The sequence below is a fragment of the Budorcas taxicolor genome, chromosome 11 (assembly GCF_023091745.1).
Source record: "Budorcas taxicolor isolate Tak-1 chromosome 11, Takin1.1, whole genome shotgun sequence".
NCBI lineage: Eukaryota > Metazoa > Chordata > Mammalia > Artiodactyla > Bovidae > Budorcas > Budorcas taxicolor.
In genome coordinates this window covers 127,260,415-127,284,325 of record NC_068920.1, presented here as the reverse complement: position 1 = coordinate 127,284,325, position 23,911 = coordinate 127,260,415, and the positions used below count along the sequence as shown (strand labels likewise).

General features: G+C 37.1%; 1 protein-coding gene across 1 annotated transcript in view; it reads left to right on the top strand.

The window, feature by feature from the left end:
- Positions 1 to 1,740: 1,740 nt before the first annotated feature.
- Positions 1,741 to 23,911, top strand: part of NFU1 (NFU1 iron-sulfur cluster scaffold) — a 28,516-nt gene continuing 6,345 nt past the window's right edge. The window contains exons 1-6 of the mRNA XM_052648895.1: positions 1,741 to 1,873; positions 3,874 to 3,974; positions 8,338 to 8,473; positions 15,007 to 15,073; positions 16,905 to 17,019; positions 19,424 to 19,484. Of these exons, the coding sequence (XP_052504855.1) occupies positions 1,812 to 1,873; positions 3,874 to 3,974; positions 8,338 to 8,473; positions 15,007 to 15,073; positions 16,905 to 17,019; positions 19,424 to 19,484 (542 nt within the window). The 5' untranslated portion in view covers positions 1,741 to 1,811. The remainder of the gene's footprint in view (positions 1,874 to 3,873; positions 3,975 to 8,337; positions 8,474 to 15,006; positions 15,074 to 16,904; positions 17,020 to 19,423; positions 19,485 to 23,911) is intronic.

Below are 23,911 nucleotides of genomic sequence, written 5' to 3'. Positions count from 1 at the left end.
AAGATATTAAGAAGAGGTGGCAAGAATACACAGAAGAAATGTACAAAAAAGATCTTCACGACCAAGATAATCACAATGGTGTGATCACTCATCTAGAGCCAGACATCCTGGAATGTGAAGTCAAGTGGGCCTTAGGAAGCATCACTACGAACAAAGCTAGTGGAGGTGATGGAATTCCAGTTGAGCTATTTCAAATCCTGAAAGATGATGCTGTGAAAGTGCTGCACTCAATATGCCAACAAATTTGGAAAACTCAGCAGTGGCCACAGGACTGGAAAAGGTCAGTTTTCATTCCAATTCCAAAGAAAGGCAATGCCAAAGAATGCTCGAACTACCGCACAATTGCACTCATCTCACATGCTGGTAAAGCAATGCTCAAAATTCTCCAAGCCAGGCTTCAGCAATACGTGAACTGTGAACTTCCTAATGTTCAAGCTGGCTTTAGAAAATGCAGAGGAACCAGAGATCAAATTGCTAACATCCACTGGATCATGGAAAAAGCAAGAGAGTTCCAGAAAAACATCTACTTCTGCTTTATTGACTATGCCAAAGCCTTTGACTATGTGGATCACAATAAACTGTGGAAAATTCTGAAAGAGATGGGAATACCAGACCACCTGATCGGCCTCTTGAGAAATCTGTATGCAGGTCAGGAAGCAGCAGTTAGAACTGGACATGGAACAACAGACTGGTTCCACATAGGAAAAGAAGTGTGTCAAGGCTGTATATTGTCACCCTGCTTATTTCACTTCTATGCAGAGTACATCATGAGAAACGCTGGGCTGGAAGAAGCACAAGCTGGAATCAAGTTTGCAGGGAGAAATATCAATAACCTCAGATATGCAGATGACACCACCCTTAGGACAGAAAGTGAAGAGGAACTCAAAAGCCTTTTGATGAAACTGAAAGAGGAGAGCGAAAAAGTTGGCTTAAAGCTCAACATTCAGAAAATGAAGATCATGGCATCTGGTCCCATCACTTCATGGGAAATAGATGGGGAAACAGTGGAAACAGTGTCAGACTTTATTTTGGGGGGCTCCAAAATCACTGCAGATGGGACTGCAGTCATGAAATTAAAAGACGCTTACTCCTTGGGAGAAAGTTATGACCAACCTAGATAGCATATTCAAAAACAGAGACATTACTTTGCGGACTAAGGTCCGTCTAGTCAAGGCTATGGTTTTTCCTGTGGTCATGTATGGATGTGAGAGTTGGACTGTGAAGAAGCCTAGCGCCGAAGAATTGATGCTTTTGAACTGTGGTGTTGGAGAAGACTCCTGAGAGTCCCTTGGACTGCAAGGAGATCCAACCAGTCCATTCTGAAGGAGATCAGCCTGGGATTTCTTTGGAAGGAATGATGCTAAAGCTGAAACTCTAGTACTTTGGTCACCTCATGCGAAGAGTTGACTCATTGGAAAAGACTCTGATGCTGGGAGGGATTGATGGCAGGAGGAGAAGGGGACGACAGAGGATGAGATGGCTGGATGGCATCACTGACTCCATGGACCTGAATCTGAGTGAACTCCGGGAGTTGGTAATGGACAGGGGGGCCTGGCGTGCTGCGATTCATGGGGTCGCAAAAAGTCGGACACGACTGAGCAACTGAACTGAACTGAACTGAAGCCCGCCGGGCCAGTCCGCAGCAGCGCCGCGAGCGGCCAGTAGGGTGCGCTATTCCCGGTGCCTTGCCGGATCTCAACTGATCTGCGCCTGCGCTCACGCCTGCGCCGGGCTTCGGCACCTCTTCGTAGGCAGGGGGAGGCGGGGGGCTGGGCGAACGTCCTGTCCTACGCCTGCGCACTCGGACTAAGATGGCGGCGGCGGCCCGCCTAGGCTGGGGAGTTGCTGCCGCTGCAGCGGGGCTGCGGAGGCGGTAGGTGGTGATCCCGGAACTGCATAGGGGTGCCGCTGGGCTTAGCCATCTGAGCGGTGGTCGTCCCGTCCGCCCCCTCTTAAACCGAGTGGGGAGAAATGCCCCTGACCTTGCTTTTAGGTTCACTCCCATCGCCGAGTTAGACTTGAATCTAGAGGCAGGCAGCTCTCGGTGAGGCAGCTCTGTGTTCCGGGTTCTGGCCGACCGTGCCATTCCTGGTCCCAGGCTCCGAGACCCGAGGCCTGAATCCCTGCGGTGGGGAGACTCGCAGAGGCGGACTGTAGGGACCCCACCGAGGAGCTCTTTTTAAATCGTGGCTCCTCCAGCTCCTCTACCACGTGCATTTCCTCTGCCTTTTAAACACAAAATCAGAATGTCAGACAAAATGTCATCATTTTCTCAGTGAAGCCCGGAAAGGGAACGTGACCTATCTGAGGTCACACAGCATCCCAGCGATGGAACTCATGTGCATCCAGAGCCCTAGATTTCCCCCGCCCACTCCTACCGACTAAACCCTCTTAGTTTCCTTGTCTTTCCTTTTTCTGTTTGCACTGTCTTTGACATCTGTCAAAATTGATTAGACGAAAGGCACCGAGGGCTTAAGTAGCTGTCGTACCCTGATTTCTCGAATGGAACAAAAGGAGCAAAGGGCCTAACAAAGGTTGACCTCCTCAGTGTTGGGGATTTTAGTGCTAATGATGCTCTTAAAGGTGAAATGCATTTCCTAAAAAATTAGCTTTGCAGAAGGATTTTTTGTTAGTCACCTCTTGTCTCCCCCTCTTATTCCTGGAATAATTTAACTCACTTTTACTATTTTATTACTCTAAACTCATTTCTTGTCAGATTATTTGTCCTTTCTGCCTTTTCTGTCCTCGATACCCTTCCATAGTCCAAGGTATCCAAGATTTAGGGAGTGGCCTAGCACTAGATTTACTACATGGCCTAGCACTGTTTTAATCACTTTACATCGATTATCTGGATCCATCTTTGCCTTAATCTTTATGGCGTAGCTGTGGATATTAACTTCATCTTAGAAGTGAGAAACCGAGGTAAGTCATCAGGCTAGTGGCTAGGAACAGAAATGAAGACAGCTCCTCCTTTTTGCAGGTGAAAAGAATCAGAAATGTAAAAAACAAAAAATGATCATAAATATGCTTAAAATTCCTCAGTGAAATAAAAATTGGAATGGATGGGTGTATTAATATTTAAAATAAGCTGGATTTTAAAGTAATTACATCAGATTTCTAAAATTTTCACAACTAATGTCTCTCTTTGTTTCCTTTTCCAGTACTATTTGTTTTTCCCTTTTCCTTTTGTTTTTAAGTTGTCATAGTCATGAAAAGAATAACCAGTCAACACTTGGGAAATTTTGTAACTCTGGTTACTCCATTCTGATTATATTCAGGGTGAAATACAAAACAGGGTCAATATGTTTCCATTCAAAAAGCACATAGGCTGTGGACTTCTTTAGCAGTTTGGTGGAGAATAGTATACATTCTGTTAGACTTTTGGAGGCATTTGGAATTTCTTTCAAAACAAATAGCAGAGGTTATCTCTTTCCAGGGAAACGTGGTAGAGACCGAAAAGGAGGGAGGCTTTTCATTGTATTTACTTTTATTCCCTTTGAATTTTGAACCACGTGACTCTATTACCTAGTTGTTTTTGTATCTGAAAAGGAAAAAGTTTGTGGCTTTGCCTCCTTCATGCATAGCTAATAGTCAGGAACTCCAGATTTTAAATCACTAATATAGATGCGTTTCTGTTTCTTTATACCAAATATTACAGTATTCTGTGTACACTCAGTTTTCAAGGCTGTACATTTCCCCTTGAGCTCTTGTTTTTAAATTGTTTGCAGATATTGCTTGTCTAAGGTAGTGGAAATAATGTTGATGGAAAATGAAAATTCATCTTGGTTATTATTTTCATTATGGTTTTTTTATATATGAGAAGTAGAAACTTGAGCTTATCTCCTAAAATGTCATTTTTGTTTTTAAATATAGATTCTGTCATGTTACGAATCCATATACCGTTAAGAAACAGCTTCTGCATCAGTTTGTCCAAAGACCGCTTTTCCCACTCCCTGCAATGTTATGTAACACAGGTAAAATTTCATCTTTTAGAGCAAACTGCTGGAATGAAATTTTGTAGTTCATAAACAATAAGAATTTGTAAATTTTCTATTCAGATGGTTATGAAAAGAATATAGCATTTTTTCTATCATAAATCACACTTTAAATATTTGCTTACACGTATCATTTGGCATTAAATTTCAAGAATCCTGAGTGTGGTGTCCAGTAAATCTGTGAAATCTTAGCATGTTGTGTAACACATGTTCTGGAACATAGGAGTTGCTCAATAAGTAATTTCTGAAATGGAGATATAAAAAGAAGCTACAAATGGGTATGAAGATAGGATTTGAACATTTTTGCAATGTGACCACTGTCATGTGGTTAGGGAACCTTGGGGCAAGGGTATGTGTGTCTGTCTGTCTGTGAGTGAATGCCTGTCTAGATGTGCTTTTGGAGCCGTAAGAGTTTGGAGTCAGCTCTTGGCTCATCTCTATTTCCACTGCTGTCTTGCTGTAAGAGTTTGGAGTCAGCTCTTGGCCCATCTCCATTTCCATTGCTGTCTTGAACTGCTTATGGCCATTCTCTGGAGGGTGGCCAACTCTATCTTATGGCATGAGTTGGATCAGGGTAGAGACCTTACCTCCCCTGTATCCTGGGGCAAAAATAGGATTGCCTTCCTTGACTCTTTCTTTGAATCACAGAGCAATTTGGGCATAAATAGTAATTCACCTTAAGCTACTTTAATTAGACTTGAATTTTGTGGAACTGAATTATGTAGTCATCTAGGCCTTCAAATTGGAAACCTGCTTATTTTAGTCTTTGATATTGATGTCAGGAACCATTAATCTGTATTTTTGGGGGAGATTATGTCTACCTTTTTATCTGTTACCTATTATACCAAGCACAATAGGAAAGATTTTACAGCAGTCTTTCTCTCTTGTAACCCTTGTGACACTTTCAGGGGATCTTTCTGGATGATGGAGCTGAGAGTCATTTTTAAAATACCTAATTAAGTCTAATTTAGACTGTAACTGGAGTGATTTTGTTAACGCCTAGTCAGATTGCTCTTTTTGAAGTACCTTTGTTCATTGTTAAAATTTATGTAGTAATATCATATAAGGTCATGTTGTCTACTTCAGACATATTTACATTATATTCTTTTAAAATATTTTTTACACTTATAGTTCTTCAAGTGTGTCTAAAGTTTTTCTTTCTGCATGTATAGGTTTACACACAAATGGAGTAAGCAGAATAAAGCCAGATTTAATTCTTTGAATATTGGCAGAGTGCCTAATATGTGCAGAGATTTTGGCTACCAATAAATTGTTAAGAAAGGCCCCAGGAATGATTAGTCAGAAACAGGGTTAAAAGAACCTTATTTTCTGTGTATTTACAGAAAGTGGCAGCAGCTTTTTCTATAATGTTCCGTCTGAAAAATTGTTCCCTTGTCAGAGGAATTTATTGCTTGGAAGTATAAATATTTTAAATCAAGTATTAGGTTGGCCAAAATGTATGTTTGTTTTCTTTCCATAAGATGGCTTTAACAGCGCTTAGTTCTTTTTAACTTCATTCAAAACAATTTTGTTAGATTGTATTCTACAGCTGCCATATCAGCATGCATTTTTTAAAAAGCTTATCGAATTTGAAGTTTTAGAGTTACTGTAATATCGAAGATGGAGGGAAAAAAAGGAACATTTTCAGCATATTATACTTTATTATTTCAAGAAAGGTTTAAATGCATCTGAAATGCATAAAAAGATTTACGTTGTGTATGGAAAAGGTAGTATGATTGACCAAATATGTCCAAGTGGTTTGCAAAGTTTCACACTGGAGATTTCTCACTGGATGATGCTCCATGATCAGATAGACCAGTTGAAGTTGGTAGCAACCAAATAGAGACATTAATTGAGAACAGTCAGTTTTATACCATGTTGGAGATAGCTGACACACTCAATATATCCAAATCAAGAATTGAAAATCATTTGCACCCAGTTGGTTATGTTACTCACTTTGATATTTGGGTTCTACGTAAGTTAAGCAAAAAAAGCCCTTCTTGACTGTATTTTGGCACACGATTCTCTACTTAAATATAATGCAGATGTTCCATTTTTAAAACAAACTGGACAGGCGATTAAAAGTGGGTACCGTTCAGTAATGTGGAACAGAAGAGATTGTGGGGTAAGCTAAGAAAACCACCACCAACACACCAAAGGGCGGTCACTATCCAAAGGTGGAATGGAAGGGAGTCATCTAGTATGAGCTCCGTCTGGAAAACCAAACAATTCCAACAAGTACTTCTCCTAATTAGACCAACTGAAAGCAGCAGTCAAGGAAAAGTGTCTGGAATTAGTCAACAGAAAATGCATAATCTTCCATCAGAATAACACAAGACCACATGTTTCTTTGATGACCAGGCAAAAACTGTTAACAGCTTTAGATTTTTTTATTTTAAAACTAAAGGAACTTTCAGGCCAACCCAGTGCTTCAATGTTGAGGTTATCATTTAAAATTTTTCTCCTTTATAGGATTTGCCTGGTCACCCAAGTCACCAACCAATATCTTTACAAGACAGTGACTTAAGCAAAATGTATGGGAGTTTTGTTCTACTTTACCAAGGAAATGACTCATCATCAGTTAGCTGGAATTGTCTGGAGAGGTGCAGAAAGAATCTCAGCTGTCAAATTAGAATGTTCTTTTGTAATAGTTAAAAGAAGTATTTTTATACCAACCATATGTTTTGCCAAATTTTATCATTTTCTAATCTTTCTTAAGATAGGTGATGTGAGGATTATGACAGGATAGGAAGACTGATCTTAAATATATTTTTCTTTTATGCTTGGCCCTAATAAGTATGAAGTGGCACTATGCACAGTGGTTAAACAAGTGCTACAGAATTGGCCAGGCTTGAATCGAGGCTCTGTCACTTAACTAGGTGAGTGACTTTGAGGTTTAGTGTAGTCATTTATAAATTAGGATAAAAACAGTGCTTCCTTGGCAGGATGTAAGGATTAAATGATATAATTCACATAAAGTGCTTAGCACCATATGCAACACATGATAATTACTCAATAAATTAACCTATTTCCATGTACTGCTCTAAGGGGAGAATTGGGTGTTTTTTTTTTTTAAAGTAAGAAAGTTTATTTTCATCATAAACAACCAGAACCTGTTTAATAGTTGTAAACTATTAAGACCTCAGTATTATCTTTTTGTCCTGCAAGCTGTTATCATAATAGCAAGGTAGGCAATTCAAGATTCTGTTATTCTCAATCTAATCATGGCCTGAGAAGAAACAGAAGAATTTCTGAAGATAATTTTAAAATATCCTGAAAAGTAATTCACATGGAGTCTCACTTATATGATGATTTATAATGTCACTATAAAGGTCCGTCTAGTCAAGGCTATGGTTTTTCCTGTGGTCATGTATGGATGTGAGAGTTGGACTGTGAAGAAGGCTGAACGCCGAAGAATTGATGCTTTTGAACTGTGGTGTTGGAGAAGACTCTTGAGAGTCCCTTGGACTGCAAGGAGTTCCAACCAGTCCATTCTAAAGGAGATTAGCCCTGGGATTTCTTTGGAAGGAATGATGCTGAAGCTGAAACTCCGGTACTTTGGCCACCTCATGCGAAGAGTTGACTCATTGGAAAAGACTCTGATGCTGGGAGGGATTGAGGGCAGGAGGACAAGGGGACGACAGAGGATGAGATGGCTGAATGGCATCACTGACTCAATGAACGTGAGTCTGAGTGAACTCTGGGAGTTGGTGATGGACAGGGAGGCCTGGTGTGGTGCGATTCATGGGGTTGCAAAGAGTCAGACACGACTGAGTGACTGGACTTAACAAGTAATTTCTAAGTCTCAGTTTCTTCTTTTGTAAAGTAGGAACAATAATACCTTCTTTATAGGATTGTTAAAGGCTTAAATATATTTAAAGCACTCAACCCTGTCTCTGACATGTAATGAGTAAGCATAAAATAAATACTATGATAAATTTGTTTGTTTTTTAAAAATGTTAGTACTTTGGGAAGTGATGATGATTTGTAATTATAGCCAATTTGGTATTGAGTTACCAAAGAGAATACATCAGAGACTGCTGAATTATGATATGCCTTCTTACTTAGGTATACGATTTTGCTAGAGTCTGTTGAGTAACAAAACTGTACAAATAATCAATATTAATATAAAATTCAATGTAATTATCCTAAATGTTTTGATAAATTTGTTTCTTATCTTTAACAATTCTTTTGTAAGCTTGGGCAAGAAAGCTTTATTTTTTTTGTTTTCTAATTTTTCTTATATGTTATGGTTCTCTGAAAATGAATACTTCATAGTCCATAAGCTTGTTAACTAATATTTTTCCTAGAATAACATTCCTTTTTCTTTTTTCTCTTTTAGTGAGATACATGTTTATTCAAACACAAGATACCCCAAATCCCAACAGTTTAAAGTTTATTCCAGGAAAACCAGTTCTTGAGACAAGGACCATGGATTTTCCCACCCCAGCTACAGCGTTTCGCTCCCCTCTGGCTAGGTATAGTATTATTTTTTATTTGCTTTAACCGAGAAACATAAGTAACTGACTTCAGGAGTTAAGGCAGCCTTAGCTATTGCACTTTCATGTGCGTTGCATCTCTTCAGTATAAAGGTTGTTTTATTTTCAGGTAAACAATAAAGAAAAACAAGATTTGATATTAAGAAACTCTTCTCTTGCAAATTGATATACTTAAGAGATCTGTAGCATGACTAAATAGAATTTATATTTTTACTTTTAAAAAAATCTATCAAAATGGTAATGTGGCAGATATCCATTCTAAATCTTTAAAACGCTGTTTTTAAAAAAACATAAAAATGTGCTCATTTTATTCTCAAGGATAGCTGAATTTCTAGATGCTTCAAAATGGAGTAGTTTCTAAAATATTCCTCTCAGAATTCTAAATGATGATAATTATTAGATGTGGCATGAATTTTCAATAAACTATTGAGTGGTGACAGTTTTTATTCATTTTTATTGAAGTATGGTTGATGTACAATATTGTGTTAGTTTCAGGTGGATAGCAAAGTGATTTTTTCATTTTTCTTTTTGGATTATATTCTATTATAGATTATTAAAAGATACTGAATGTAATTCCCTGTGCTACGTAGTATATATGTGTTGCTTATCTACTTTATGTGTAGTAGTCTTTATCATTAATCCCATCCTTCTAATCTGTTGCTCCCTTCCTTTCCCCGTTGATAACCATAAGTTTGTTTTCTATGTCTTTGAATCTGCTTCTGTTTTGTGTATAGATTCATGTGTATTATTTTTGAGGTTGCACATTTAAGTGATATCATACAGTATTTGTCTTCCTCTGACTTGCTTCACTAAGTATAATATTCTCTAGGTCCATCCGTATTGCTGTAAATGGCATCATTTCGTTCTTTTTTATCATTGAGTAATATTTCATTGTACCACATCTTAAGCCAGTTATCTGTTGATGGCCACTTGGGTTGTTTCTATGTCTTGACTATTGTAAATAGTGCTGCTGTGAATCCTGGCGTGCATGTATCTTTTGGAATTAGAGTTTTCATTTTTTTTCTGGATATATATCCAGCAGTGGGATTGTTGAATCATATGCCAGCTCTATTTTTAGTTCTTTAAGGAACTGCCTTGCTGTTTTCCGTACTGGCTGTACCAATTTACATTCGGTGGTGACAGTTTTTAAATTCACTAGATAAAGACATATTAAATGTATGTCAGATGATAAGCCACAAAGGATAAAATTATAAAACCCCTTTTAAACTGATAGCTAGAGAAATCATTTAAAATATGTTAAAATCAGTCACATCAATTGAAATTTTGGGTAACCTAAGTCTGATACTGATTGCCAAGGATATTGAGAAAATAAACTTAAATAACTGTTTCTGTATACACACAGCCATTTTATGTGTCTCATTTAGGGGAGCCAGAAATAAGCTTATCTCAGGAATGGTTTTTAAAGTTTCTAGTTAATCAACGTGCAAATTTCCTTTGACCTAAACGTGCTACTTCTTGGAAGATATCTTAGAGCATTTGTTTTTTGTGCTTTTTAATACAAGCCACAGTAAGAAATATTTTTTATTATGATGCACTATACACAGACACACAAATACATACAAAGATATACCTATATCTGTGTATATGTATGTGTATACATATGAATCACATACATGTGTATGTGTGTGTGTGTGTGTATATATATATATATATATATGAAACAAGTGTTTGATGGGGCAGTTTTTGCCTTTATAAGGTAGGAAACTTGGTTATATTTCCTTTCTTGTGCTTTTTATATTATTCTGTTCTGTTTTATTTTATTGAATAAAATCCTGGTTACTACATAATTGATTTTACAACTTACTGGTGGGTTTGAAAAACACTGCCTGAAAGAATTACCACGTATATACATACGGTGTGTGCGGTGGTGTTCATTGTAGCCTTGTTGATAATGGTAGTAAGTTGGAAACAATCTAAATATCCATCAGTATGGATAGTTGGATAAACTTTGTCCATCCATAGCCCACAGATATTGAAAAGGATGAGGAGGAACCATGCTTACTGTTATAGAGTGACATCTAAGACACACTGTTAATGAAGAAAGCAAGTTGCAAAACAGTGAATACATTATGCATTATTATGTGTATGGAAACAAAACACAGAAATGCACTGACAAAAAAGGTATGGAAGAATGTGTATCAGACTGATAACAGAGAGTTCTCCAGGCCAGAATACTGGAGTGGGTAGCCGTTGGCTTCTGCAGGGAGTCTTCCCGCCCCAGGAATAGAACCAGGGTCTCCTGCATTGCAGGTGATTCTTTACCAGCTGAGCTATTAGGAAAGCCCAATAGTTTGAAATGTGTACATCAAATATGAGCTCACATATTTAGTATTTTTAAAAATGTAAAAATAAAAAAGCCCAAATTGATTCAGTTATAAATTGGTTGGAGATGATTTCTGTCAGATGTTCAATTGGCCAAAACCCTTTTCAAATTAATCTTTTAGAAGTCACCCATTTCTTGGGTTTACAGAATTCGTTATCTTCAATCTTATTTTTGTTTAACAGAGAATATTTTTGCTGTAAACATGAGGACGGAAACCAGTCTGTCCTACTGGTCATTGTGTCCCTAATGCTTAGAACGGTGTCTGTTACTCTGTATTCAAATATTAGTTGAATGAATGAGTAAACAGTAATATGTCTGACTTTAGGGAGGCATTTGACTTGTTTTTTCCTACCTTTGTAGAGAAGATGAAGAAATACAAGCAGAGGGTAGGCCTACCTCTAAGAACATGTGAAAGGGCTCTGAATGTCTGTAGTGGCCTGTTTATTCAGGACATTTTTAAAACCAGCAACATTAATAAGATATAATTATCAGTTTTTCAGATGATAGGATTTGCTTATCTGTTGGATGACAAAATTCAGAGACATTTTAAAAAGTTTTATTAGGTTGGACTGATAGGTTAAAGCAAATAAGATAAAATCTAGTAAGAATAAATATTAAGCTGTGTGCTTAAATTTTTTAAATGCCTAGCACAGTTATGGGATAGAAGAATCTGACCTCTCAATTACATTAGAAATATGCTTTAAAAAGTCAGTCAAAGAGTCCTAGTATTCAGCATAAGAGAAGTAATAGTTTCTGTATTCAGAACAAGTTAGACTGCCTTTGGGAGAGTATGTTTAGTTCTAGGTATCATATTTTGTTTTGGACATTGATGCATTGAAATTGTCCCAAGGAAAATAACCTAAATGACAAAGCATGTATAATAATGCTTGAAACTCCTGTTTCAGCTTTTTCTTTCTTTTAGGGACAGAACTTCTGAACTCTTTCCTCCAAGCAGTCTCTATGATATGACCCATGTGTGCGCTCAGTTGCTCAGTCATGCCTGACTCTTTGCAGCCCCATGGACTGTATAGCCTGCCAGGCTCGCCTGTCCTTGGGATTCTCTAGGGAAGAATACTGGAGTGAGTTGCCATTTCCTACTCTAGGAAACCAGAGAAACTCTTGCCAACCCAGGCACTGAACCCCCACCTCTTGCGTCTCCTGTATTGGCAAACTGATTCTTTACCATTGCATCCCCTGACGTAGATCAGGTGTCTTCTTTTGCAATGTGCTTTCATTTGGGGGGAAAAAAAGCTTTGCTAATAGTACTAATCTAGGGTCCTACTTAGAGGTCTGTGTTTTGATTTATTGGATCATAAGCTGCAACCAAAAACTTTGTGATGACTTGCAGATTTAACATTAAGTGGTTGTGTAAAGGACCCAGCTGACATTGTTTCAGAAAAATTCCTAAATAATTTCAAAGCATTAATTTTGATAACATTCTTGCAATGGTAGACAAAAGGAGAACTGTGACCTCCCTTGGAGTAATGTCAGCTTTTATTCCTAAAGTTGGGGGAAAAGGATACTGCTCTAGTGTCTGCTAAGTATGGTACATGTATCAGTGATTTGGGAGGGAGGCTGTATTTCAAAATCCTTTGAAGGGTTTTTCAAATTATAATCTGCCCCTCTTTCTCTCAAAAATTAGCTTTACTGAAGTATAATTTACGTACAATAAAATTCACCAATTTCAAATGTACAGTTTATTGAGTTTTGATACTCAATTCATTCAGTCGCTCAGTCGTGTCTGACTCTTTGTGACCCCATGAATCGCAGCACGCCAGGCCTCCCTGTCCATCACCAACTCCCGGAATTCACTCAGACTCATGTCCGTCGAGTCAGTGATGCCATCTGGCCATCTCATCCTCTGTCATCACCTTCTCCTCCTGCCCCCAGTCCCTCCCAGTATCAGAGTCTTCCAATGAGTCAACTCTTTGCATGAGGTGGCCAAAGTACTGGAGTTTCAGCTTCAGCATCATTCCCTCCAAAGAAATCCCAGGGCTGATCTCTTTGAGAATGGACTGGTTGGATCTTCTTGCAGTCCAAGGGACTCTCAAGAGTCTTCTCCAACACCACAGTTCAAAAGCATCAATTCTTCGGCGTTCAGCCTTCTTCACAGTCCAACTCTCACATCTATACATGACCACTGGAAAAACCATAGCCTTGACTAGATGGACCTTGTTGGCAAAGTAATGTCTCTGCTTTTCAACCTGCTATCTAGGTTGGTCATAACTTTTCTCCCAAGGAGTAAGCGTCTTTTAATTTCATGACTGCAGTCACCATCTGCAGTGATTTTGGAGCCCAAAAAAATAAAGTCTGACACTGTTTCCACTGTTTCCCCATCTATTTCCCGTGAAGTGATGGGACCAGATGCCATGATCTTCATTTTCTGAATGTTAAGCTTTAAGCCAACTTTTTCATTCTCCACTTTCACTTTCATCAAGAGGCTTTTTAGTTCCTCTTTCACTTTCTGCCATAAGGGTGGTGTCATCTGCATATCTGAGGTTACTGATATTTCTCCCTGCAATCTTGATTCCAGCTTGTGCTTCTTCCAGCCCAGCGTTTCTCATGATGTACTCTGCATAGAAGTGAAATAAGCAGGGTGACAATATGCAGCCTTGACGTACTCCTTTTCCTATTTGGAACCAGTCTGTTGTTCCATGTCCAGTTCTAACTGCTGCTTCCTGACCTGCATACAGGTTTCTCAAGAGGCAGGTCAGGTGGTCTGGTATTCCTATCTCTTTCAGAATTTTCCACAGTTTATTGTGATCCACACAGTCAAAGGCTTTGGCATAGTCAATAAGGCAGAGATAGATGTTTTTCTGGAGCTCTCTTGCTTTTTCAATGATCCAGCGGATGTTGGCAGTTTGATCTCTGGTTCCTCTGAGTTTTGATAACTATATACAATTGTGTATCCACCAAAAAAATACAAATATAAAACATTTTTATCACAGCAAAAGATCCCTCATTTCCCTTTTGTTTTCATTCTCCTCTTGCTTCACCTCCCTGGTAACTTTTTTTTTTTTTATGACATGACTTAATTTTTAAGATTGTATTAAAAAATGTTTTTTCCAGGAGGGAAGATAAATATGTACACTTACAGCTGATTCATATTGTTGTATAGCAGAAACCACAACTTTGTAAAACAATTATCCCATTAAAAAAAGATAAAACCAAATAAAAAATGATCAGTTAATCCAATAACAATGTTTTTTCTAGCTTCTGTGAGATGTAATTGTCATAAAACATTGTATAAGTTTAAGGTATACAGTGTGATGATTTGATACAAATACACATTGTGAAATGTTTACCACAGAAATGATAGTTGATACATCTCTCACCCTGGTAACTGTTGATCTTCTTACCCTATTTTTGTTCAATTGCTAACTTCTGTCCAACTCTTTGCAACCTCATGGACTGCAGCACACCAGGCCTCCCTGTCCCTCACTTATCTCCTGGAGTTTGCCCATGTTCATGTCCATTAAGGAGTTTGCCCATGTTCATGTCCATTAAATCGGTGATGCTACCTAACCATCTACTACCATTTTGCCTTTTCTAGAGTTTCATATAAATGGAACCATGTAGTCTTTTGTGTTTGGCTTCTTTCATTTAGTATGATGATTTTGAGAGTCATCCTTGTTCTTGTAGGGATCTGTAGTTCACTTCTCCTTACTGCCAAGTAATACTGTTGATACAAAGTATGTGTGTGCTCATTTACTCAGTCCTGTCGACTCTTTGCTGCCCTTTGGACTATAACCCTGGGCCAGACTGTCCATGGGATTTCCCAGGCAAGAATATTGGAGTGCCATTGGAGTGCCGTTTTCTCCTCCAGGGGATTTTCCCACGTCTCCTGCGTCTCCTGCATTGCAAGTGAATTCTTTGCTGCTGAGACACTGGGGAAGATCTGATGCACTGTGTGCTTATTCCCAATCTGTTTTGTCATTCCCCAGGGCTTCCCCAGTGGCTCAGTGGTAAAGAATCCACCTGCAATGCGGGAGAGTGGGTTACATTTTTGGGTTGGGGAGAGCCCTTGGAGAAGGAAACGACAAGCCACTCCAGTATGCTTGCCTGGGAAATCCCATGGACAGAGAAACCTGGCGGGCTGCAATCCATGGGGTTGCATAAGTATCAGACACAACTAAGTTATTATCTCTCCATTTTTATTTTTTCACAGGCAGTTATTTAGGATTGAGGGAGTAAAAAGTGTCTTTTTTGGACCAGATTTCATCACTGTCACAAAGGTAAGCATAGAATTAAATAAAACAAGATGTGATATACTTCGGGTTTTTTCTGAGTCCAGTGGTGCTGTCCAGAATATCCATGCTTAATGTGTTTTATATATACTGTTATTAAAAATCTCAAGTTTACTTCTCATATTTCTCAAGATAATTATTTAATAGAATTCTCAAGTTGAAATCAACTTCCAGATTCCTTGTTTTTCAAGAAAGAAAAACAAGCTTCAGAGAGTTAAATGCAGTGTCCAGGACTCAACCTTGAAAGAAAGTGAAAGTGAAGTTGCTCTGTCGTGTCCGACTCTTTGCGACCCCATGGACCGTAGCCTGTCAGGCTCCTCCATCCATGGGATTTTCCAGGCAAGAGTGCTAGAGTGGATTGCCATTTCCTTCTCCCGGGGATCTTCCCGACCCAGGAATTGAGCCCGGGTCTCCCGCATTGCAGGCAGACACTTTACCGTCTGAGCCACCACCTTGGCAGGACTAAAATTTAGGCTTCCAAGTATTGTTTTTACTAATTTTTAGCTTACGTTGATAGAGTACAAAGAGAAGCAAATAAATGATCAAATATATATGTATTAATATATATATCAAATATATATATATGACCAACAGAATGATTGAATATTTGTCTTCTTTCACAGTGAGCATTTATAAAATGGCACCTGACATATTTTTGTGTCAGCCTGCCATCCCACAATGACACTGTAGAGCTTCACAGATGAGAGCAGTGGGTTGTATACTTCTGCAACAGTTGGCTAATCTCTTAATGTCAAAAAATCAAGCTAAATATGCTATATCCATCCAATATCTGAGATCATATTTGCTACAAAAGACTTTCAAGTGTACTAGATTAATGAGAAATGAATTACTTAAATTTAAACTGCATATTCTTTTAAATCTATAATTGATATATATGCGCTGAACTTAATCTCTTTTTTTACATCAAAATCAAAAGTATTCAGTGAACTCCTCTTAAGCAGTTTGGAAGGATTACTCTTATTGACTTACTTAGTTTTATTTTTTACTGTACTGGGTCTTCGTTGGTTTGTGTGGGCTTTCTCTAGTTGCAGCGAGTGGCGGCCACTCTTCCTTGTGGTGTGTGGGCTTCAGTAGTTGCAGTACATGAGTTCAGTAGTTACAGCTCGGGGACTCTAGAGCACAGGCTCAGTAGTTTGTGGCTCATGGGTTTAGTTGCTGCAAGGCATATGGAATCTTCCTGGACCAGGGTCAAACCAATGTCCCCTGCACTGGCAGGCAGATTTCATCCACTGTGCACCAGGGAAGGCTATGGATTATTTCTGAAGGATACCAGTCTTGTTGACAGTTCACAAGTCCTCTAGCACAATAGCCATAAATGAGACATGTTATAGTTTGGGATCAACAGTTATGTCTTCAATGCTCTTAAGTAATATACATAGGTTGAATTTTTTAAATAGTCATAGGATATCCTGTATAGTTCATCAAGGAGTTATATCCTATTTTATTAAAAGAATGGGAAGTCTGTTTATTATCCACTCAAAACATAGGATCCAACTCTTTTTACCTTATGAAAGAGTATCATTTAGTCATTTTGATATACCCTCTACGGAGCATATACACACACCACACTTAATATAGGTTTGATGAATGATTGAATGGGATATGTTCTAAGATTGTATCTTCTAAAAGTCATTATAAGTCAGCTCCTCAATAGTAACTGACATGTTTTCTAGAAATGAGTGCTATTGCGTGGTATAGAATAGAAATAGGGAAAGAGTCCTAAAAGAGTCAAATTATTGTTTTGTATTTGTCTTTGCTCTTGGATGAAAATGTAATGTTTTCCTTCAAATATTTACAGGAGAATGAAGAATTAGACTGGAATTTACTGAAACCAGATATCTATGCTACAATTATGGATTTCTTTGCATCTGGCTTACCTTTAGTTACTGAGGAAACACCTTCAGGAGAAGCAGGTAATGTGTTGGGAATTAATATTTAGCTTTTAAAAAAAATTGTTCTGGTTTCTTCACATTTGTCTTGATTTCTGAAAGCATGGGAAACTGATTTTTGTCATTATACTTTATTGAACTCTGGAACCAGTTCCAGAGGGGATAAAACCTCATGTATACTAGTTTTACCTATCATTTTATAAAACGTGTGTTTACATGGAATATATTATAAAAAACTAAAAATTTCAACTATAAAAATTTCAAACTACTATTATTTGTTATAATATTTATAATAGTATAGTATGTTATAGTATATATATTGTTTTCAAAATAATATAATGCTCACCAGTTTGCCCTTCTCTCAGATTTAACAGAAGTTAATTTTCAGCCTCAATTTAGAATTATTTTTAAACACACTATTAAAGATAATAACTATTCCAGTTTTCTTGCCTGGAGAATCCCGTGGACAGAGGAGCCTGGGGGGTTGCAGTCCATGGAGCTGCAAAGAGTCGGACACGACTGAGTGACTTAAGCATGCACGTGTGCACATATGTCTACACATAGACACAAACATTTGTGTAATGACCTTTAAATGATACAGTTTAACTTCTAGATATATACTCTAAATGAGTCTGATAAATGTACATAAGACAACACGTGGAAGCATATTTCAACATATTTCAAACATATTTTAACGTGTTCATTGAAATATTTAAAAACTATATTAGCAGTTAAAAGGAGTGAGCTTGATTAGGAGATACCGATGTGAAAAGATATAAAAAATATTAAGTGGTAAAAGGAGACTGAAGTGTTTATTTACAGATTCTTACAAATATACCATTTATGCAAATTTTAAATAATACATGGAATAGTTACATGTGTTCTTGGTAAGATATATATGTAAAACTCATTTTGAGACTACCTCTGCCAAAATGTAAAAATACACAAGGCTGTTGACCCGGCACTGGAAATTTACCTCATAGATATATTTTCAAAAGTACACTGATGAATACTTTACACACATAAGTAGCAGGATTGTTAGAAATAGCAGCAAACTGGAAACAAATGATTTAAAAACTAGCCAAAAGAAGACAAATTCATACAAAAATTACTATGCACTTATTTTGAAAATTGAGCCACATCTTTATATGCTGATATGGAAAAACCTTTTAGGTCTATATTAAATAGAAAAAAGCAAGATATGTAACAGTGAATGTGAATATAGACATGTAAATGTAGACATGTACTAGAAGGAGGATATATACTAAACTAGTGATAGTGGTTGCCTGTAGAAGTGATGATGGCAAAAGGAACTTAGGTTTGCTGATGTAAGAGAATCTTAATTATATTCTGTTTATTTTATTTAAAAAATCAAAGTTGATATAATTTAATATTAATATGTTGGTATTTATATTGTTGCCAGAATCCTAGTGTTTGTCATAATGTAGTTTGAATTAGCTGCATTTTTAGTTTTCCCAATGATAAAGAGATTTTTTTCCAAATAAATGTAAAACCCATAAAAAAAAAGACATATGTGAAGATCTGTATATAATCTTACAAAGTAAAAAGGAAAACAAAAATGGACTTTCCTGGTGGTCCAGTGGTTAAGAATCAGCCTGCCAATGCAGGAGATGTGGGTTTGATCACTGGACTGGGAAGATTCCACATCTTAGAGCAGCTAAGCCCCTGCACCACAGCTACTGAGCCCATGCACGCTAAAGGCCGCGCTCCAAAACAAGAGAAGCCACGGCAATGAGAAACTCGTGCAGCACAACTGGATAGTAGCGCCTGCTGCCTGCAACCAGAGAAAGCCCACGTGCAGCAATGAAGACCCAGTGTAGCTAAAACTAAAAAATTCAATAGACACATTTTTTTAAAAAGAAAAAAATGAAACAAAATGAAAAAACCAGGTTTTTGTTCAGATTTGTAGAACATTTTAGAATTTCCATTAGGCTTATATCTGTACTTAGTATGATTGTCATCATGAAAACCACTAAATTGAGGGGTTAAAAATTTAACTTAAAAGCAGTTAAAAAAAACTTAAAAAGTACCTTTTTGTCTCAAAGTTTTCATCAGGATCCAAGCACTGTCTTTTCTTTGCCCCTTTTCAATCCTTGAGAAGGATAAAAGTTTACAAATATATTGGCCAAAAAATTAAAACCCTAACATCATTAGTAGATCACGTTATTTCAGTATATTCACAGTTATCACCAAATGTTGATCAGTGCACCTTAGTTTTTCTTCAGAGAATCAAATGAATGATCCTTCCATTTCCTCCATATCACTTATTTCACTATACCAAGTTACATGTTCTATGCTTTTATTTTTTTAATGAGACATTAAGTTAAAATCACTTTATTTTAATATTTGTACTTGCATGGGTATAAAATTTCTTTTGTTGATGTGTTTTATTTGTAATTGTTTGTAGGATCTGAAGATGATGATGAAGTTGTGGCAATGATTAAGGAATTGTTAGATACTAGAATACGGTATGTGTTCGTCTTTCTACCTGAGATCAGATATACTACAGTGTAGCAATAAATTTTTGGTTGTCTCTGAGGTTGTAGTAGAGTTCCAAAACAAGTATAAGTTAATGTAAACAAAATAGGTAACCATAGAAATTGAATTTTAAAGTCTGCAGTTTCTTTACCATCTGAGCCACCAGGAAAGGTCCCTCCAAAATTTATAACACTCTGTCTAAATATAGTCAGTAATTTATGTAATTTATCTTTCATAGTCACTGTTTGGATTTGATATTATTATAATGCCAGATTTCTTAGAAAGAAGAAAATGACTTAACAGTGTTTGGGAGAACTGTGAGGAGAGAAGGAGTACCTCTTTTCAGGCTGCCTCCCCACTTTTGCTTATAGTAAACCAATGGTCCTGCTGAGAGTTCCAAAAAAATCTAGGTAAAATACACAAAAAGTTTGTTGTTGGACAGTATGATATAGCTGCCAAAGCAAATAAGATTCTGTAGAGAGGGAAAGCACACTGAAGCTTCTCTTGGGGTACTTACTCATTCTTGGTGTGAGGTTAGAATATGAGAAGGTGGGCGAAGAGCAGCCATTGAGAAACAGAGAAACTGTGTTAACTTTCAGCAAATTTGTTGAGAATTTGGAGAATGAAGCTTTGACTTTAAGGAGCAAGACCCCAGAGGAAAGAAAAATGTAAGCCTTAGCACTCAGAGCTTCTCCCCACAAGGCACTTACTTGTTTTTAGCTGTGGAAGGAAAGAGACTAAGAAGTAAAACAAAAGACAGTTGAAAACCTGAGCAGAATTTTGGCAGTTTTATGGTGCTGGGAGTGATAAAAGTTGGAGTTTAGGATCTGTCAAGGAGGGTGGGGCCTCAAAGAACATCCAGGCTCTTAGCTGGGTTCTCTAGAGGACTATACCCTTGAAAGAGAGAAGCCAGAGGTAGACCACGCCTTATGAAACTATAGGCCAGTATTGAATGAACTTAGTTCCACAGAGGGTTAAGCTGCTGCCACAAGATAGTGTGAACCCTTTCTAGTATAATATAATCTCAAGTCACTTTACTTCTTCATGTATGTTGTCCATCATTTATTGCCCCCAAAATTACTAGGCATAGAATCTGGAAACTGAACCAACAGAAAATAAAACAAACCCATTGATAACCTAGATGTGAGAGTTATCAGACATGATCTTTAAAATGATTGTGAATAAAACGTTGGAGAAAACAGAAAGTCAGATGAATTTCATCAGAAGACTGGAATCTATAAGAAAAAGTAATTCTGAAACTAAAATATACAATAGCTAAACTTAAGAACTCATTAGGTTAGTTGAATGTCACATTGGATACTGTTGGAGAAAAGATTAATGTACTGGAATGTTTTAATAGAGCAGTAGAAAATACCCAGCTAAAGCACAGAAAAGAGAATGGAAAATACAGCCAAAAAAAAAAAAAAAAAGATAGACATAGAATATGTGACCAAAAAAGTCTCACAATATCCTGTAGAGTTTTTAATATATGTAGAATTTAAATAAGTGACAAAAATGTTTAAGGTGCTAAGTAGAAGAGTAAGTGTTCTTCATTCTTGGCATTATCTGGGAATTAATAAAAGTATAATTTATTTTGCTGTACTATGTGTGCCCAGTTGCGTCCGACTCTTTGAGACCCTGTGGACTGTAGTCCACCAGGCTCCTCTATCCATGGGATTTCCCTGGCAAAGAATACTGAATTGAGTTGCCATTTCCTTCTCCAGTGGATCATCTCAACCCAGGATCAAACTCGCATCTGCGTTGGCAGGCGAATTTTTTTACCACTGAGCCACCTGGGAAGTCTGCACTAATCTATATTAGAGTCTAAGAAATTAAGAAATTAAAAAAAAAAAGAAATTAAGAAATAGGTATCTTATAAGCAATCAATAGTAAAGACCACATAACCAAAATTCAATAGAGGGAGAAAGTAGAATAATAATAAAGTAATACTTGTTTAATTGAAAATAATGCAAAATGATAAAAAATAAGATGGTTGTATAAACCCAAATATATTAGGAATTATATTTTAATGTATATAGGTTAATTAACAAGAAATAAAATTGTCAGATTGCCTGTTGAAAAAAAGCTATATATACTGCCTATAGGAGATACATACCTTAACTATAAGGACAAACAAAGGTTTAAAGTAGAAGGATGGAGAAATACATAGCATGCAAAGAATGGATAAGAGAAAACTGGTATAGTTGTACAGATGTCAGACAAAATATACTTTATAGCTAAAGACATTACTAGCAATAAAGAGAAATCTTTCATAATAATAAAAGGGTAATTTCTGTGAGGAATATACACTAATTTTAAACATATACATCTAATAAAAGCTTCAGAATAGATGAAGAATATTTGAAAGAACTAAAATGAGAAATAGATAATCCACAATTACGGTGGAAGACCCAACACATCTCTCTCGGTAACAAGTAAAGCAAACACAGTGATGAGTAAAGATACGAGAATTTTATACACATGTTTAACAAACCTGACTAAATTGACACACATGCAACATTAACCCAACAAGAACAAAGTCCTTAATTTTTTTCAAGTGTACATGGAAGATTTACTAAACGGGACTATATTCTAAATCATAAAGCAACCTTGAACAAATTTTTTGGATTGAAATCATTGAAAATATTATTTTCTATAGTTAGATTAAGCTAGATGTCAATTACCAAAAGGTATCCATGCAATCTATATATATTTGGAAACTAAACAGTGCTCTTCAAAAACGCTAATGGTCGACAAAGAAATCACAAAGGAAATTTAAAAGAATATTTGCCTGACCTTTGGATAGGCAAAATTTTTTTTACGAGACATAAGAAAACTTAAGAGAAAGACATATAAAGTAGCCTATAATAAAAATAAGACTTCTCCATCAAAAGATATCACTTACCATGAAGAAGCAAAGCACAGATTAGAAGACATTTATAATATGTATGTCAGAATATATTTAAAATCTGTTACAGAATGTTAAGAAAAAGACAATCAAATAGAGACTGGAGCAGTCTCTTCTGAAAAGCACTGGAGTAGCAATTCATGAGAAAGAAAATAACCAAATAAATGACAGTAAACATGAAAAAGTACTCAACCTCATTATAGATATTCAGATTAAAACTGTAATGAAATATCACTGCAGATCCACTGGAATGATTAAAAATAATTAAAACTGACAACACCAATTGTTGGCAAGTTTGTGGGGCAACAGGAACTCTCGTGTACTGCTGGTGGGAATATAAGTTTAAATAACTTTGGGAAACTGTTTGGCAGTAGCTACTAAATCTGGACATAAACATATTCTTGATGAGCAGTTTCACTCTTGGGTACATTCTCAGTTGTAGTTTATTAGTATGGTGTATGGAGAAGGCAATGGCAACCCGCTCTAGTACTCTTGCCTGGCAAATCCCATGGACGGAGAAGCCTGATAGGCTGCAGTCCATGGGGTCACTAGGAGTTGGACACAACTGAGCGACTTCACTTTCACTTTTCACTTTCATGCACTGGAGAAGGAAATGGCAACCCACTCCAGTGTTCTTGCCTGGAGAATCCCAGGGATGGGGGAGCCTGGCGGGCTGCCGTCTCTGGGGTCGCACCGAGTCGGACACGACTGAAACAGCTTAGCAGCAGCAGCAGTATGCCATAGGACATTTGCAAGAATCTCCATAGCTGTACTATTTGTAAAAGCCAAAAGCTGGTATTAACCCAGATGTCGATCAGCAATAGAATGAGTCCTCTGGTGGTCCAGTGGCTAAGCTCCATACTTACAATGCAGGGGGCCCAGGTTCAATCCCTGGTCAGGGAACTAGATCCTACATGCTACAGCTAAGATCCAGAACAGCCAAAGAGATAAATAAGTAAAAAATTGATATTAAAAAAAGAATGGATAAATTCTGGCATATTCACTTAACGGAATACTCTGCAGCAGTGAGATTGAATTAACTATTACTATATGCCACAATGTGGATGAATCTTGCAAAGAGAATAAGAAGCCAGATTTAAAAAGTTAATACTTTGTGCTTTTTAAATGGAATTTATGTTTATAAAGTTAAACAGCAGGCAGAATTTGTCAGTGGTGATAGCAGTTGGGATAATGGCTCCCTTTGGTTGGGAGGAGTGGTAAAAAGGAAGAATAGGGTGGACTTCTGGGGCTCCAGTGTTCTGTTTCTTGGTCTAGAACATATATATGTTCAGTTTGTTAAAATACACTGAATTGATCATATGTGATTTATGCATTTTTTTGAATTATTTATATTTCAATGAAAAGTTTTAACTGGAAAAAAAAAAAAGCCAGCACATGTTGGTCTCCCTCCATTTACTTAAAAGAAGTGAATGAGTATATCTTAGGTAATCAGTATAATTATTAGGAAATTTGAAATCGTAAATGATGAACAAGATTAAAATGCAATAA